Raw genomic sequence first — 16,104 nt, forward strand, 5'->3', positions numbered from 1 at the left:
AACTCCAGTTTCCCCTTCTGTATGACTCAAGTCCAATCCTCAAAATGTTACTGCACTATCTACAATGTGGCTACCTTCAGGTTTAGCTTCTTATTAAAATAAAAGGTTTCCTTCATCAAGAGAGCCATAACAATTTGCTCCTTCCCCATATAGTCTAATTTTACCTGAAGTGACACAGAATTTTACTTTATATATCTATTTTCTCAAATATTCTGGCAATTCTTAGGGAAAATCTTAATCACTTTGATGACCTTCCACTTGGAACTACATACAAAGATTAGGAAGTCAAATGATGCTTACACCACTTGAAGTACAGTCGGTTCTCACTTAGGGAGAGAAGGATGCACGATGTACTACTAGAAAACTAGTTAAGCAACTTTCACACTGTACTTGCCAAATTGGCTGAATTGACAGACTTTCAAAGGATTTCAAAGGCATTTTTTTCAGCTTAAGGGCTCACAATCTCTGATCTCTTCCAGAGTACGGTGAAAGAACATTTGTACGTAAACTATTTGGATTGGGTCTAATTCAATTACTTCTACAATCCTGGAAGAAACTCTTTTCCCACTCTCTAATAGTCCTTAATAATCCTCTCGCTATCTGTGGATAATCACCCAGTGCTTTGTGCTATTCTCTGTAAGTATCAGATAATTACAGCCCACCCATAGGCCGTATATGATATACTACGCTGTCTTACGGCACCGAGTTGTATCAAAGGAAACCAATACGGACAGCCTCAGGAAAAAAACAACAGCAGAGGAGTTCAGATGTCATCTTAACAACTAGCAAGGGCCACTGTGGAAGTACTGAGCAATAATCATGTGGATGAATTTAAGACTTCTAACAGTGTGCCACTGAAAGAAACAAAAGACGGCTCAAGATGTGCTTTGGTAGAGCTCATTTCTCTCCATCATTAAATAGGAAATCTCTAATCCTAATGAGACATTGAATTTCATAAGGTGAATACTCCCACTGAGGTAGCTTTCAATAAACAAATACACTCTCTGGCTCCATGCAAGACAAGGAAGCCTTCAAGCAATCAAGAGTATTCACTCAGCAGAGGATCCTAGATATACTGAAGAAGAAGAAAGAGCATTCTGTGCGTGGGAGGAAACGTCTCAGGGAACATTAACAAGTCTGCAAACCTGCACATGTATGTAAAGGAAAAAAAAAATCGATTTAAAAAACTGAACCCCAAATAAATTAATAATAAATAAATGAAATCAGAGAATCTAAGGCAGAATAGCAGCTCGTATGTCGGAGACAGACTTAACATGAAAACTAAGTGATGGGAAATACACACCTGAATTCCTGTCAAGTAAAAGAATAAGTAGTGTTGAAAAACAAGTTTATGAGTAGCTTTGATCCAGATTATGACAGACCTCTAGAATGAAATGACTCCAGAGCCAGTTGGCCTTGCCAGCTGAACAACTCGAGAATTTCTGAGCTGCTTTCATTCTGCCCTCCACCCTTTCCAGATGGTTTGAGCAATACTTCAAAATGCAGAAAGTGGAGTAGTATCTGAGGATGCTATTCATGTAGGACATAAAGTCAGATTCCACGTATTTCTCAGAAGAGAGAAGTCTGCTTATCGGTTCCTTTCCATTTGTTTAGAGGACTGTGAGGATCTTCAACTACAACTATCTTATTTATCAGTTGTTGTTCTTAAACACAAATGTAAAAGGAAACATTAAAAAACACCTTTTATAACTATCAAAGGATTTTTTTGTCTTCCCTTAGGAAGGGAAGTTTCCTTTTCTTCTATCCCTTAGGACGTATTTTCATTCCTTCACTCTTGCTATAGAAAGTTTAAAAAGCCAAAAAAAAGTTTAAAAAGCCAAAAAAGTTCAAGGAAACTTCTCTCCACAGCGTTTATTGGCATGTCAAAATGTAAACAGATATAGATCATATACCAAGCCTTATTTTTCCAGGATTACCTTCTCAAACCACTCACAAGTTCCGCAAATGATTTTTCCCAAGCATACATCTTTATTATCTTCATGCCACTTATGACTTCATTCATGGTTCTAATCCTGACATCTGTAAACGCAGCTGTCTTGCTTCTGTAAATAGCAGAAAGCAAAAATTCTCAGATTCTCAAAAGCAGAGAGACTAGTTATAATCATATAATACACTTATTTAATTAAGTTTTTGCTCTTACTTCTAGAGGGTTCACATAACCACAATTCCATTAAAGAAGCTTCCTAAAACAGTATCTTGCAGATGACACACAGCGGACAGATTTAGTATGTCTATCAGTATTCCTGGCATTCTCTATCCTCAGGGAACTGTCAGTTGATTCATATTCAGAATACTATGTCAGTGTGCAGCAACACATGGTCTTCCTTAAACAACGTATTTTTGTATTAAAAGACACAATAATAAAACTGCCAAATACTAAATTTAGAACTAAATTAAAAATTGAAAAATTATTATTTTTTAAAATATTGTCATTTTCAAATTTCAAGCATTCTCAAAAGGCCATCTTGATTTAGTTAAAGAAATAGGCCTTGGCTTGTGTCTTTTTAAGGTTAATTAAAGTAAAGACTACTTAGAGCATGAGCTATAATTTAGAAGAAACAAAAACCTATGTAGATTTGTTAAGAAATAGTATTTAAGTGTTAATTGTAATTAATGCTGAATTCAATATATCTATTCTAACTTCACATTATGTTTGCACTGATAAACTATAATATAATTAAATAACAAAGTCACAGTATTAATTAGGAAAAAGCATTGAAAGTTAGAAGCCATGTAATAAATGCATAAACCATGCTAATAAACCATAATACAATTCTGAATTCATTCACGTAGATAAACATACTTAGCACATAATGAGCTATCACAAGCTTTTTTTCAATAAAACTCATTTTTTTCTATTAAATTATTTGTATCTAATGAAACTTGGCAACCATATTAAAAAAGAAAAAATTAAAAAACTCTTTAGAATGGCTTGCTTGGTTTTGACAGTTTAATTTGATACCCATAAAGTTTTTCTGGTGCTCTGGAAAAAATAGCCACAATCAAAGCACATCAGAAGAAAGTTTAAAAATGATAAGCAGTCCCCTGAAGTTCTAACTTCTCAGCACCACTGATCTATAAACATTGGGATGGCTAAATAAAATGTTAAGAAATAATTGCATAAGAAAACTGATATGAAATAATGGGAATTAGTCCTAAGGTGTCTTGCTATGACTGAGGAAGATCGGTTACCCTAACCCAACCTTACTGGCATGGAACTAGAGCATCTTTTCTAAGTTCTTTTTCTCCTCTTCTGATCATGTTTGACATGACTGTTCCACGTATTTTTCCTTAAAAAAAAATTAAAAAGCTTTAAATGACAACATTACAATTGCATGGCAAAGCACTTTAAGAGTTGAGTTCTTCTGAATATATTAAAAAAAAAGGGTCTTCAATCCAATACTCGTACTATTTCTCAAATAATATAGCATGTCGTGTGCATTTTGTACAACATCTAGTACTTGTGGAGGTATAAGGAATACCGTATCATACAGAGTCTACCATTCTGCAGGACACTGAATCTATTTCTACAAACTTCTACAGCTAATGGGAGAAGCATCTGTATCATAAACTGGTGTGGACATGGGTTTATAATACCAGGTCACAAGTGCATTGCTGAGTAACAGCACAGATTAGCTGCCATGCTGAGTGTGCCTGGATTTTAGCAAAAGCTTTAATCCTTAAATCACTTCTTCATAGAATGATTTCCTTAAATCCATGCAGATTCCCAGCAATTGTCATGTGAACGTACAAATCATTACAAAGCTGGAATCCACTTCAGTTTTTCCATTAACTCCTTCTGCTCACTGAGCATTCGTGTTTCAGAAAGATACAGAGATCTGTGCACACATATGCAAGCAAATGCATATCAAGTTAACAAATTATTTCCCTTGCTCTGCATCCAATAAAGTGGCTGTAAATAAATGGGAAACATCCCAAAGAACGTTACAATGCCACTGGCTAACTTTTGGAATACATACCTTATAGAAGAGATTTTTGCCACTTGTTGTTTGACCCTGGACAAGTCCCTTAATCTCTTTGTGCCTCAGTTTCCCATCTGTAAAATGGGGATAATAATGCTTACCACTTTGGAAGAGCACTTTGAACACCACTGATAAGGCACTATTTAGGTGCAAAGTATTTAAACTGTTGACATTAAAATTAAAACAAAACAACAAAAAAAAGTGAAGTAGCTTTATACATATGCATGCACAGCACATATACAGTGAAAATGCATATGTAAGAATATATTGAAAGTGTCCTACTAACAGGTTTTATCATAAATAAGAATTTGATGGAGAACACCAAATGACTCATTATTTGAGAAATAGCATGTGAGCATAATAATTGAAGTGATTACAAACAGAGGGAAATCTGTGAGTTGGTCTAATTTTGTAATTCTCAGTTCTCTCTTCATACCTAGCCATGCAATGGCAATGCCAGTCTCAATACTTCTGGAAAACCTGTCTTAAAATACAACTTGAAAACAAACAAATAAACAAAAAACACCTTACAGTAACTCACTAAGAAGTTTTACTGATCTGAAAAGCTGGAAGAAACCGACTCACCCTGAACAGAAAAGCAACAAAGATGCATAAAACTACAAAGCATATGAGTACCTGGTAAAGGAACATAAAAAATATTTCCATGTAGAAATACTTTATCCTGACTTTAGAAAAGTCAGGATGCAACTAGAACATGATTAATTATACAAGAGAAGGAAATTTAGGAAGCCAGAATATTGAAGATAATTCAATATTCCAACCTGAGTTAAGTCATTTTTTAAGAGGAAGTCACAGAAAAATAAATTAAATTTGCCTGACAATGGAAAACTACTGCAGGCTCATTTTATACATCCACAGTCTCAAACCTTATAGCCCAGATATATATAGATATAGAAAGAGCCCAGATATATATATATATAGAAAGAGCCCAGTTCTTTAATACAATTGATGTGTAAGAAGTGCCAGGTATTTTCAGCATCTCTGAAGTAAAGTTCACTTCAAATCCCTACACAGGGGTTCAGAAATTTCACATTAGTAACTATGAAAAACATTGACAAAAATAAAAGGCAAAGGACAAGACCTCACCAAATGGGAGCTGATCTCAGAGCTGTACGATAACTTCATCTAGTCCTCAGCCAATCCAGCAGGCACAATTTCAAACCCAGGCCAGAAAATTCCTACAATCCAACACAAGCAACCTTACCTTAGGGAAGAAAAAAGCCTCCCGATGCAGGTTTGTACAGGAAGAAGAATAATCAGAACTGCCATTCCTGCAAGACACGAGGGGCCTATTTCCATCCAGAGAAGCACAGTTACTGCTACAGCTTGAATTGGTCCAGCCCACAGGAAGTGCAAGAAAATTGTTACCTAGGCAAACACATAAGAAGCAAAAATCAGCTTTCGGTCTTAGCTAAAACATTAAATCCTAGTAACATGAAGCTGAGAAAGCACCTTTGCCCGCAGCAGGTACTAAGGCATTCACTCAGAAGATCTGGTGAAAATTTTGAACCAGATTGACAGATGTACAGTCTGCAAGGAGATGCCTAACCTCCAGAATGTAACGAAATTACCACATTGATCTTCTTGTATCTATGCACACCACATATCTCTGAGCTCAGGAAAACAGCAGGAAAGGATTAAAAGGGCAGAAAGGAATGTTTTAAGTGAGTGTTTCTTTTCCTGTGATATTTGAGAAACAACAACAAGAAATGTTCATAAGAAACACCTATCATCAGCTGTAGAGCTGTAGACAAAAGCTCAAACCCCACCCACAACTTCTTCATTTCCAGCCCCTTGGAAAGATCTGTAAAATTCTTACCTGATCAAATTTGTTCACGTCATTTGACAGAAGATTTACTATTTGGCCAGTGGTCGTTTTTGCCATAGCTACGTTACTGAGACGCAGTGCCTAAAAAAAATCAAAACAGTCCCAAATTGTCACAGCACAGCACACTGATACTTAGTCTTCTAAGATACTCAATACCCAAATACAACTCTGGGGCAAAAAGGTTTTGCCTGAGAGCATCTGGGCACCATCAAAAAACCTTAGATCATATGTTGGTTTGGTTCACATTCTGAATAAAGTCCTGAAGAAGAGCACGTAAGAAAAGCCTAGACAAGGACTTCAAGAACTCAAATGCCATAAAAAAACACCATCTTTGCTTTCTCTGAAGTGATTAAGAGTGGGAAAATACCAGCATAGAAAGTTGTTAAAACTAAAAAAAAAAAGCTTGTAACTTTTCATTGACATTGCTCTCGCACCCACATTATGAACCACAGCACAAAATGAGAACAGAAAACTCAACCTGAAGACCAAACTAAAATTGGGACAACGTTTGGCCAGTCAAATAATTCTGTTTTAAGTGAAATTCCTGACCACTCCTTAATAACACTGCAAGCTGTCTTCTGTTTTTGTAAATCAGTTAATGTCCCTTCACAAAGTGTAAGTATTTCCCTTGTTCATAGCTCCTGTAAAATCCTATGATTTCTGGATTTTATTAAATTAAGCATGTGTTATGAAAGGCCACAATAATAAGTAAATATTAAATAGTTTCACAGGCTGGTAAGTAGGTTAATCGGTACAAAATAGCATATGATTTAACAATATCCCCCCAAACATCTTATCTATAAGCATGCAGTCAGGGCGTTTCTGCAGAGATCCAAACTGAGATAGCTCAAAGATGCAGATCGCTGCCTGCTTCCTTCCATACCTGCCACTAAGAAAACACGGTTTTGCAGCACAGTGAAATACCAAACAAAATGTGCTTCGCATCTTCCTGGACCAGGAATAGTTCACGCCTCAAAAACATTTCGCTTTTTTTTGTGGCACACTTCTACTTTCCCTTTCCACTACTCATGGCTTAAAATAAGGCTTTGATCATGACACTTCCAAACGCACGCTGAACGTAAGGACTACAACTGAAGATTAATTAAAGCTAATACCTTTTTAAAAAGCAGCTGTAGATTGAATTTACGTTTTCTTTTATGTTTGCCAATTTTCTGGTTTCAGCACAAAGATCTGCTTCATTTTCTGCCCATAAATTTGACATACGGATGTCTTTCCCAGCAAGCAACCTTTCTCAAACACAACAGGCTTTAATTACATGGACTAATGAGAGATGTTTGTACTCTTTATGTCTTAGTTTAAACTCTATTCTTTCTTTCAGATGAAACTGTGCAAGCCCAATTTCAATGTTTTAACTATTCTTTGTTTTCTGCGCTCTCATCTCAGTGTTTCAATCTCTCCCTGCCCCACGTTGTTAATTCAAAAGCACAGGAATAGGGGAAAAAGGGAACATGCAAAAGAATACTGTAACTATTCAGTCAAATCACTCCTGACACCCTTCTGGTTGCTTTCTGTCTCAACTACCTCGCGGCTTAAACTACTTTAGTGTTTATTCTGAACCTGGAAGAACTTGCACAATTTCACTCTTCAAAAAAGTTAGCAGCCTTCCATACACAGCCTTTGGTTTTAAAACAGAATTGAGCCATGCAACAGATCCCATTTGCATCTCTTCCCATGTGCATCACCACTGTTTCTTAGTCATGACAAAATATCTCAGAGTTTGAATATGGGCTGTTTGCAAACAAGGTAAGATTTTAACTTTCTAGGAACCAAAAAAGGGCTTAAAGTTAAGAATGACCAGCATCTTAGGTTCTGTATCAAGGGTACCCTCTCATCCAACCCACTCATCCTCACAAATCCGATGTTCCATTTACTACAGCAATTAATGGTCACCACAGAAGTGCTGGTAAATTAGCATCCAGATTTTTTCAGAAGCATCTAGGAGGATAAAGACAACGTATGACCTATCTCTAAACCTCAGATAATGAAGACAGCTGATTAGTAAGGTTTATCAGTGTTATTAGTAAGGTTTATCAGTGTTATTAGTAAGGTTTATCAATGTTCTGCCCGACCTCAGCCTTCACCCTCAGGAGTAAACATTTATGAGATGAGGGGAGATTAATTTTCCATTTAATCACATCCCTAGAAATAAGGGTGCACGTTACGAACACTTCTTTTCCAAGCTTCTGGGCTTCTCAGCTAATACCAACACTGCAACAACCAAGGCCGCTATGTACAGATTGCATGAATTTCAAACCGTGCTGCGATAATCAGTTTAGTAAATTAATACCTTAGAGATATGTTTATGTACAAGAAAGCAGTGTGCCATCTTAGAGCCGAGTTCCCAAAGGATAATTTCCAAGGTAGCAGAAGAGGGAGGAGAATAAGTATGTGCATGAAAAACAATCGCTGCTTCCAGTGGGGCTGGTTTTACCCTCCCCACTTTACTGCTTTGCTCAGAAACTTGACGTGAGACCTGCAGCAGCAGTCTTAGGTGGACGGCACCTATGTTCAGTGGCTAAAATAACATGATTTTTTTTTTACATTCTAAATAAGGTTTACACTCCTGATCCTTTACTTAAACTTCTGTGCTGCGGCAAGCACTGGCAGGTCACTATCCCAGTAGCACTGAAGCTGGAAGACGGGACACGTTGTTCCCTTCCAGCATCCCCAGCAGCGACTGCTTGCTTAGAAGTGGAGACAGCCTCAGCGGCTTGGGTGCCTGTGAAGAAGCATCCCCTGCAGCCTGGAGGGGGCAGCAGCAGTCCTGCAGCTCACCGAACTGATCCCAAGCACCCAGAGAGGGAGAAATCCCCCTGTCCTAAACTCAGCAGCACTGCAGAATGTAAATGAATCACACCACTGATCGCAAGGGGGAGAAGATCAAACAGCGAAGCAATTCCCTGGCAACTAAGAGTGCCAAAGCAGATGGTGACAGCCAAGCACAAAATCCTTCCTGGGGAAGACACTTGAGGGCTCAGCAGGTGACAGGCAGGATCCAGCACCTCCTGGTCCTTCTGCCCTAGGCTGGCCACCTCCTGCTGCTCCAGCAGGTGAAAATCAGCAGCTCCTCCCAGGCTTTAGGGCCAGGATAACTTACCACCTCTTTCACTACAAGGACTGAAGTGGTCATTCAGACACGGTATTGATGAAGAAGGAGCAAAAAAAGCACACGGGTTCATTTAAGATCAATGTATACAATGAGTAATTCCAGTGGAATTGCAGGAATGAATACAACAAACATATTTTTAGCCTTCCATCTCAAACGAAATAGCAATCAAACGCCAAACGTTTGCTTACCTTCCGATAAATCATATGACACATAGCTACCCTCAGCTTCATGCCAGCCCGCTGTACATGATAGAAGTATAGGTGGTGCATTATAGCCAGAATAAGTGTGCACACAGACAGAGCACCTGCGTAGCAATACGCAAATTTCAAAGCTACCTCATCGTAGTTTTCAAAATAATTAATAATTTTTCCCAAAAGTATCGGTTGAACTATTTTGAGGGTTTCCTAAAAGAGAAAGAAAGGAAAAAAGTATAAGCAATTTCGTATCGTAACACGCTACCCAACCTGGTGCCTGGGCAAATAAGAGTCAAGTTCCTGCTGCAAGTCACACCCTTGTATTATTTGGTCTTTTTTAAGCTCTGAAACATCAGGCCAATTTTTATGAACATGATATCCAAAACAAAAATGTTCCACATAAAAATTTGGATGAATCTTTAAAATGAACTCTCTCGATTACCAATAAAAACTTTGATGCTATTAAAGTTACATGAGTATATACCACAGTAGCGTTTTTAAAGATGACGTAGTGCGTCCTTTACAACCACTTACGCACAGCAAAAAAAGAACAACTTCTTCTACAGGACATCATCCCACTCAACATAAAATCCAGCCAAGCATTACAAAGCAGATCAGATGGCTTGTCATGTCTCAGAAGTATTGCGCTGAAATCGGTTCTCTGTTCCAAGTCCGTAATCCTGCAGCTACAACTCACTTTTTCAGTTTCAAAGAGCTGCAGCTCTTAGAAAAGAGAGTATTTTTGAGAGAGAGTACAAGCGCTACGGGTTCTCTGAACAGCCCAGTGTGAAATCACTGCTATGAATCACACAATCTCAAGAGAAATGTGTTGTGTCGCATTTTACACCACTTACCTCAATCATTGTGAAAATTCCAAAAACTAAATAGGATTTCCAGTAACAAAGAATTATCGCTTTTGTTAAATGGGGTGTTTTTCCTCTCTTTTTTGCTTTTTGCACCTCTTTATCCCAGTACCTGACAAATAAAAGGCAAACATGCTGGAGGACAGAAGTAAAACCGTAAGGCAATTACCTGGAATAAAACAGTTTCAGACTTGCAGCAAGACTGCCATGATCACCTTTATACTCCACATTCCTTAAGAAATTAACAAGATAACAGGTAGTCATGTTTCCTCGTCCACATAAACACATTGCACTTAGTATAACAGGCCTATTTGTTCTCCTATCATTGCAAACAATTTGCCACTGTTGACTACTACTGCCTTTGACATATTTGCAGCCGATGAACCCTTTCTTTCTTTGTTCTCCTCTCAGCTCAAGCAGCCAGTCACCTTCATTAAGAGCCTGTCATTGTATGATCTCCAGACTAAGGGCTGAACAGGGGCAGCACGGAGTACCACAGGTTCTTGCTATAAACTCTATAAGCCGGAATGGTTGTGGTGCACAACCCTTTCTCGTGTCTGACCCTTCCTCGTCTCCACCACGTGCTTCCAGGAGGCTGAGCAGATGAGGCACCAGAGCAAGAGGAGCCATCTGCAGCAGCTCCCTCACTTCACACTCTCCACGGCTCTCTGAAAGCGAGGATTACAACAGCGGAGTGGCAGAGGCCTTTGTGTTACCGTGTGCCTACCCACAAGTAGGACACAATCTGTTCACATTAAAATCAAAGACAGGAATAACAAGCACGACTGCTCAGTTACATATGAACAAGAAGAACCAGAACCTAAGCAGCCTTCTTAAAGCACGCTGTTGTCAGACAAGACGTCCCCCCTTGTTCCTGGAGGCTAAGTATTTTCTGCCAGGCTCTCTGACCTCGCTAGCTTGAGGGCTGAAATAAGTCTAAGGCATGAAAGCCAAACTTCTTATTTTGCAACCCCACACACAAGTTTGAAGCATGCAGTACAGATAAGGAAACATAACTGATTCATTTTTACTCTCTTTTTTTGTTAGAAGGATTAGAGCTATTGTCTAAATCCTTCACAATCAGAACTGAATCTGCGTAGGTTCTGTTTGCTGGCCAAAGAAAAAAGGCTGCTTCCTTCAGTGGCTATTTATGAAATTATATTCTTTGCTTCTTGGCCAAGCGCACTAAGGAATAAAAAAGAACAAAATATTTTCGGCATGCTGTGTTTTCTACCGCTTCCTGCCTCATGGAAAGTGTGTGCTTTTACTGTAAGAATCACTGGAAAGTGTTCGCCTTCCTCTACAGTGAACTCCCTGAACCGCTTCACGACACGTCCTTGGAGTTTGGCAAAGATCTCCTGCTAGGAAGATGTTAAAAGCAGCATTCCTACGAGTTGGTCACCGTCCCTCTTTCTTCAGCCACAGCAGGGTGATGTCGGAACTGGTCATAACCTTTAGTTTCTGGACCCTCTTTACTCCTTAGGAGCATTTTCTTGTCTCAACCAAACCATTAGGAAAGTTGATTTGTTCTACATCCTTCAGCACAAGGGCAAGGCCACGTTTTTATTAATATAAAGGCCACCCTCTTCACTACAAGAGATCTCTTCTTCTAATGGTATTTAACAAAAGATTGTTTGATGACCAAAAACCTCTCTCAAGAGGCAAGGTTCAAGATAATTTACGTAATTTACTATTCTTGGGAGATATTTCACTGTTAGTGGAAAAGAAAGAGAGCCTTTTGGGTCCATGATGACATGAACCGGTAAGCAGTCTAGGAAAGGGTATTTTATTATAAAATAAAAAGGGTATTTTATTATAAAATAAAAACACCCCCTAGAAGCATGCTTTTAGATGTACATGACGTCCAAGGCATTTTATCCACTCTGTCAAAAAGTGATGTATCTTCAACAGACATATGTTTATGTACACATGTAGAAAGCGTACACAGTTCTCAGTTCAGTTTGTTCTCCAAAACAACGAGAATATTTTTCCTCACTTTTATGAAGAGTGTTTTTTAAGGTTTTCATAGCTATTCTTCCACAGACCAGAAGGCTTGGATTCATTTATTTAGGATTAGAGCAGTAACAGTTGATAAAAAATCTTCTTTGTCAAGCATCTGCAAAGTACCCAGACAAATTACAAATGATCATAATAGGAATATTCTAATGTCCCTTCGTTATGTATGTAAAGAAATGAAAACACTTCCATGGTATCACCTCTAAATGCTACTCCTAACTCTCCAGCATTTTTAACAGTAGACCTTGTTAAACTTTACAACAGCCTCTTCAAATTTTATAACACGAATAAAACCTCACCTTCCCCACCTGAAATACAACGAAATAGAACAATGACTCTCCTTACCACTGCAACTCCTCTCCCAGCTTCTCTGAGGAATCTTCTGGCAGCACTTTATACATATCATCTTCTTCAAGTTTCCGTTTGTGGCCAATAATAAATAAGGGATTCAACCACCTGTTTAAATGCAGATTATTAACAAACTGATCAGCAGACCACAACAGCAATTTCTTTACATGTTAATTTCATTCTTTTACCCCTTTCTTCCCTTCTCTTCTTGAGCATCCCTCAACATCCTCACATTTTACCTCATTTGTCTTCACAAACCCTAAAAAGTCATCCCCAAGCAAGGTCCTAAAGTTGTTCAGACCCCACAGCACTTTACTCCCAGGCATCCAGGAGATGCATGACAGAAACAACAAAAGCAACAACATCACCCATAAGAAGGAGAAAAAGCGAGTGACATCTATGAAACATTCATGCCTGAGAGGGAACAGGGAAGCTAGAAGAACTGCAGTTTGACACTTAGCTTGTATTTCTGAATATGTGATATTAAGTTTCCTGGAAAAGTGTGAATTTTAGCTCTCGTGCTTGTTCCCTTGAACTATTTGCCAGGTTGGCAAACACAAACAGAACCAAGAGGTCAGGGATGGACCTGTTTTGGGAAAAAACATTTCTTGCACTCGTGACAAGGTATATGTCTGGTGTCGATTGCCTGTCAAAGTTCAGTTTCTGATGCCTGATTATTTCCCTACTTCACCAACACGGTTTTTAGAAGAGCACCTGGCGCACGGCATGAAGTGTATTACTTTCTGGAAGGCGTGCATGTGAGAATTCAAGGCTGTGATGGTTTACAACGAGGGCATTTATTTATTCCCAACCACAACAGTGGTTACGAATACTCATCAACTAGCTTTGCATTTCTTGCTCGGGCATGCTCCAACTTAATGTTGTACGCTGGCTTATGAGAAGTTTGTTGTTTAGTGTCCGACAGGGTGGTGAGGAAGGATGAATGCTAGAAGAGGGGGCCAGAGAGTTTCTTCCAAGGCAAAAATGTCACAACAACCTTTCTCACAGGCCCCATGGCACGACTACGAGACAGATGGGATCAATAGTATTTCTCCTTCGGTACTGAGCATGTCAGCGCACAGCATTTGCGTGACTCATCCAAGGATTAAATCTATCCCTGAAGTACCATCTTTGATGCTTAACAGCCCTTTTTGAACTCTTGGAAGGAGTACTGAAGATCTGTATCATGTGAGAGCTGCTAAGTCCTCAGCGCATGTTAAATGTACGATGAGGAATAGAAGGTTCTTGTCAGGCAAGTTTGCTGCTTGGACTGTATGGCCAGCACAGCATCAGGGCCCAAATCACTGCCACAACTTCTCTAAAGAACAGCCACGGGAAACCTGTGCAGATTTCAGCCCGCTCCTGTGGCTGATACCAAGTGTTCCTCCTCTTGCAGCATCTGTACCAGCTCCAGCGTACTCCCTGAACAAGTCAGAGGGCTGCCTTCTGGCAGAATAGGTTAGGGAGCATGTAACCTTCCCCAGCTCCTTTGGCATCAGACCCATGATGAGGCTGCACTTGCAGGAAAACACAGGAAGAGCACAGAAAGACTGAGACCCCACCTGAGAAGTGACTGATGAAACAAAACAGTCTCAAGGCTACAGGATTGCCAGAGCTCATCCTAGCTCATCCTTTGGCCTTAAACTCTCCAAAACACTTACTGACGGTACCTGTACCTCCTCTGAGCACGTTTGGTTTGCAGCAAATATCTCCTCTGCCCCAACTCTACATGGTTCACATTAATTAAATAATGTATGTCCTATGAGACTTAATTTCCAAATTAAGTAGCAGATGGAGGTAACAGTGGAGGGTAAAAACTGCCAAAATCTCAATTTTTTAAGACTCCTGGTTCCACTCAGAAGTACCACAGATTCGGGGCTTCTTACATCTTTCCATTAGTCAAAACTATAATCCTGAAAACAATCATATGTTGCCCTGTAACATCAATTTTAACATCTAAAAAGGCTACGGAAACCAACCCAGACTGTGCAGAAACCCATGGTAATTCATTTTGTGACTCATTTGATTTTTTGGACAACATGGCAAAGACTCGGAAGCCCACAAGTTATGGTGAGATTAGGGAAAAAAAAAGCATACTAAAATAAATAAATTAATTAATTAAACATCTCTAAAGAGTTTCTGTCCAGTGGAGCACCAAGCACGCAGCCAACACTGACACACTTAAACATTACTTTAGATGTTGGACGGATGCAGCAGGGTAAGTCATAGTCTTGTGCTTTGTGGTCTTGCTTTGATTCTTACACCAACCTCAACTAAAACTTTACTTCCCCAAAGCCTCATAATTAACAGAGGGATGATGGTATTACTTTCACTAGTCTGACTCCCTTCATACGGATTGGAAAAATACTCAACATCTTGCAGAAACCTAAAGCAACCATCACTCTTCATCTGATCAAGTAAGCAACAGCTATGTACACTTCCTTCTTCTAATATGCAAATAAAGTTATGTACTGGAATATCTACCAGAATCGTTTATAAATAGTTTTTGAGCAATGTAAGCTCCCTATACATCTGTGACACATACCTTTGATTACACTTGCTTGCTCTCTCCCACAAAGTATTGATCTTTATGAGGTCTTGCTAAAAAGGTTTGTTGTGTTACTGTAGACTATACTTGAAGATCTTTGGAAGACAGTTAAAACATTTTTTCTTTTCAAATTATGTTTAGTGCTTGAAGAGCTTTCAGCCCAAGAACGAGGTCTTCTATTTACCCACCCCATATTTTTGGTACAGCAAACACAGCTCAAGTTTCTCACTGATGTGTCCTAACTTCAAGCTGGAAGGCCTACTTTCAGACAGGAGACTTGACATTCATATGCAGTCATTAAAGGAAGAATTTCCATCGGGAAGCAACACACGAGGGCAGATTGCACCACGTGCGATTCCCTATGCCGAGAGCACTGAGCCCATTTTTTTCACACAGCCCGTGGTTACTCAAGTCACACGTTCCTAACAGGAAAACAAAATGGGCTCTTTCCTTGCCCGAAGGCTCAGTTAAATTAAGGAGTGCTGTAAGAGGGCTGTTAAAGGAAGTCGGAAATAGAAGGCAGTTGCCAGCAGAAAGAATATCCCTGCGACCTTAACAGTCCGACGTAGCCATAAAGGGAAGACCGCTCACTATAGTGGTGTATCTGTTCTGCCCAAAAAGATATCATCTAACATTGATCTCTTCAAAGAGGAGAGGGAAAGGCCTGCAGAAAAGTAGAATCTGTCATGAATGCAGGAAGTACACAAGCTACATTATTCTTTAATAAAAAAAAATAATAATAAAAAAACAAACCCACAAATATTAAGACAACTTAGAAAAAGGGAGGGAATATATAGACAGCGATGCAAACTACTCCCTTCATCCCAAGCCTATAAAACGGGCTCACTACTCATGTCTGGCCTGAAGAAAGATGCCATGTGGTTGGTAGGAAGAATTTGCACCTTAGCCTCACATTTCCCTATTCAGCTTATTCAACTTGAACAAAAATAGGTGTGTTTAGTCATCATCTTCAGTTTCAATGGGTACTTTCCTGTTTGCTAAATATTTGGAATAATTATTTGGTTCTGATATATCAGCCAAGCAGCACCTCCTTCTAGCCACTCTTTTGAAATGCGGCGTGCACACGATGCCTTTCAAAGAGCACAGCCCGAATTTTTGCTAGCATAAACTACGCGTGCAAACGGGAACACT

General features: G+C 39.2%; 1 protein-coding gene across 4 annotated transcripts in view; it reads right to left on the bottom strand.

The window, feature by feature from the left end:
- The window catches only part of ABCC4 (ATP binding cassette subfamily C member 4 (PEL blood group)), a 149,264-nt gene that overhangs the window by 125,965 nt on the left and 7,195 nt on the right, over nucleotides 1-16,104 (bottom strand). For 2 of the 4 annotated variants that reach the window (XM_084506830.1, XM_084506831.1), the window contains exons 2-7: nucleotides 12,402-12,512; nucleotides 10,032-10,152; nucleotides 9,172-9,387; nucleotides 5,845-5,934; nucleotides 5,230-5,393; nucleotides 1,938-2,063 (exon numbers count right to left, since the gene is read on the bottom strand). In XM_084506830.1, coding sequence (XP_084362956.1) covers nucleotides 1,938-2,063; nucleotides 5,230-5,393; nucleotides 5,845-5,934; nucleotides 9,172-9,387; nucleotides 10,032-10,152; nucleotides 12,402-12,512 — 828 coding nt within the window. Of the gene's footprint in view, nucleotides 1-1,937; nucleotides 2,064-5,229; nucleotides 5,394-5,844; nucleotides 5,935-9,171; nucleotides 9,388-10,031; nucleotides 10,153-10,209; nucleotides 10,273-12,401; nucleotides 12,513-16,104 lie in introns of those variants that run through there. The other 2 variants (XM_084506833.1, XM_084506832.1) reach the window with 2 other exon arrangements.

This window comes from Aythya ferina (genome assembly GCF_964211825.1).
Source record: "Aythya ferina genome assembly, chromosome: 1".
Classification (NCBI taxonomy): Eukaryota; Metazoa; Chordata; class Aves; order Anseriformes; family Anatidae; genus Aythya; species Aythya ferina.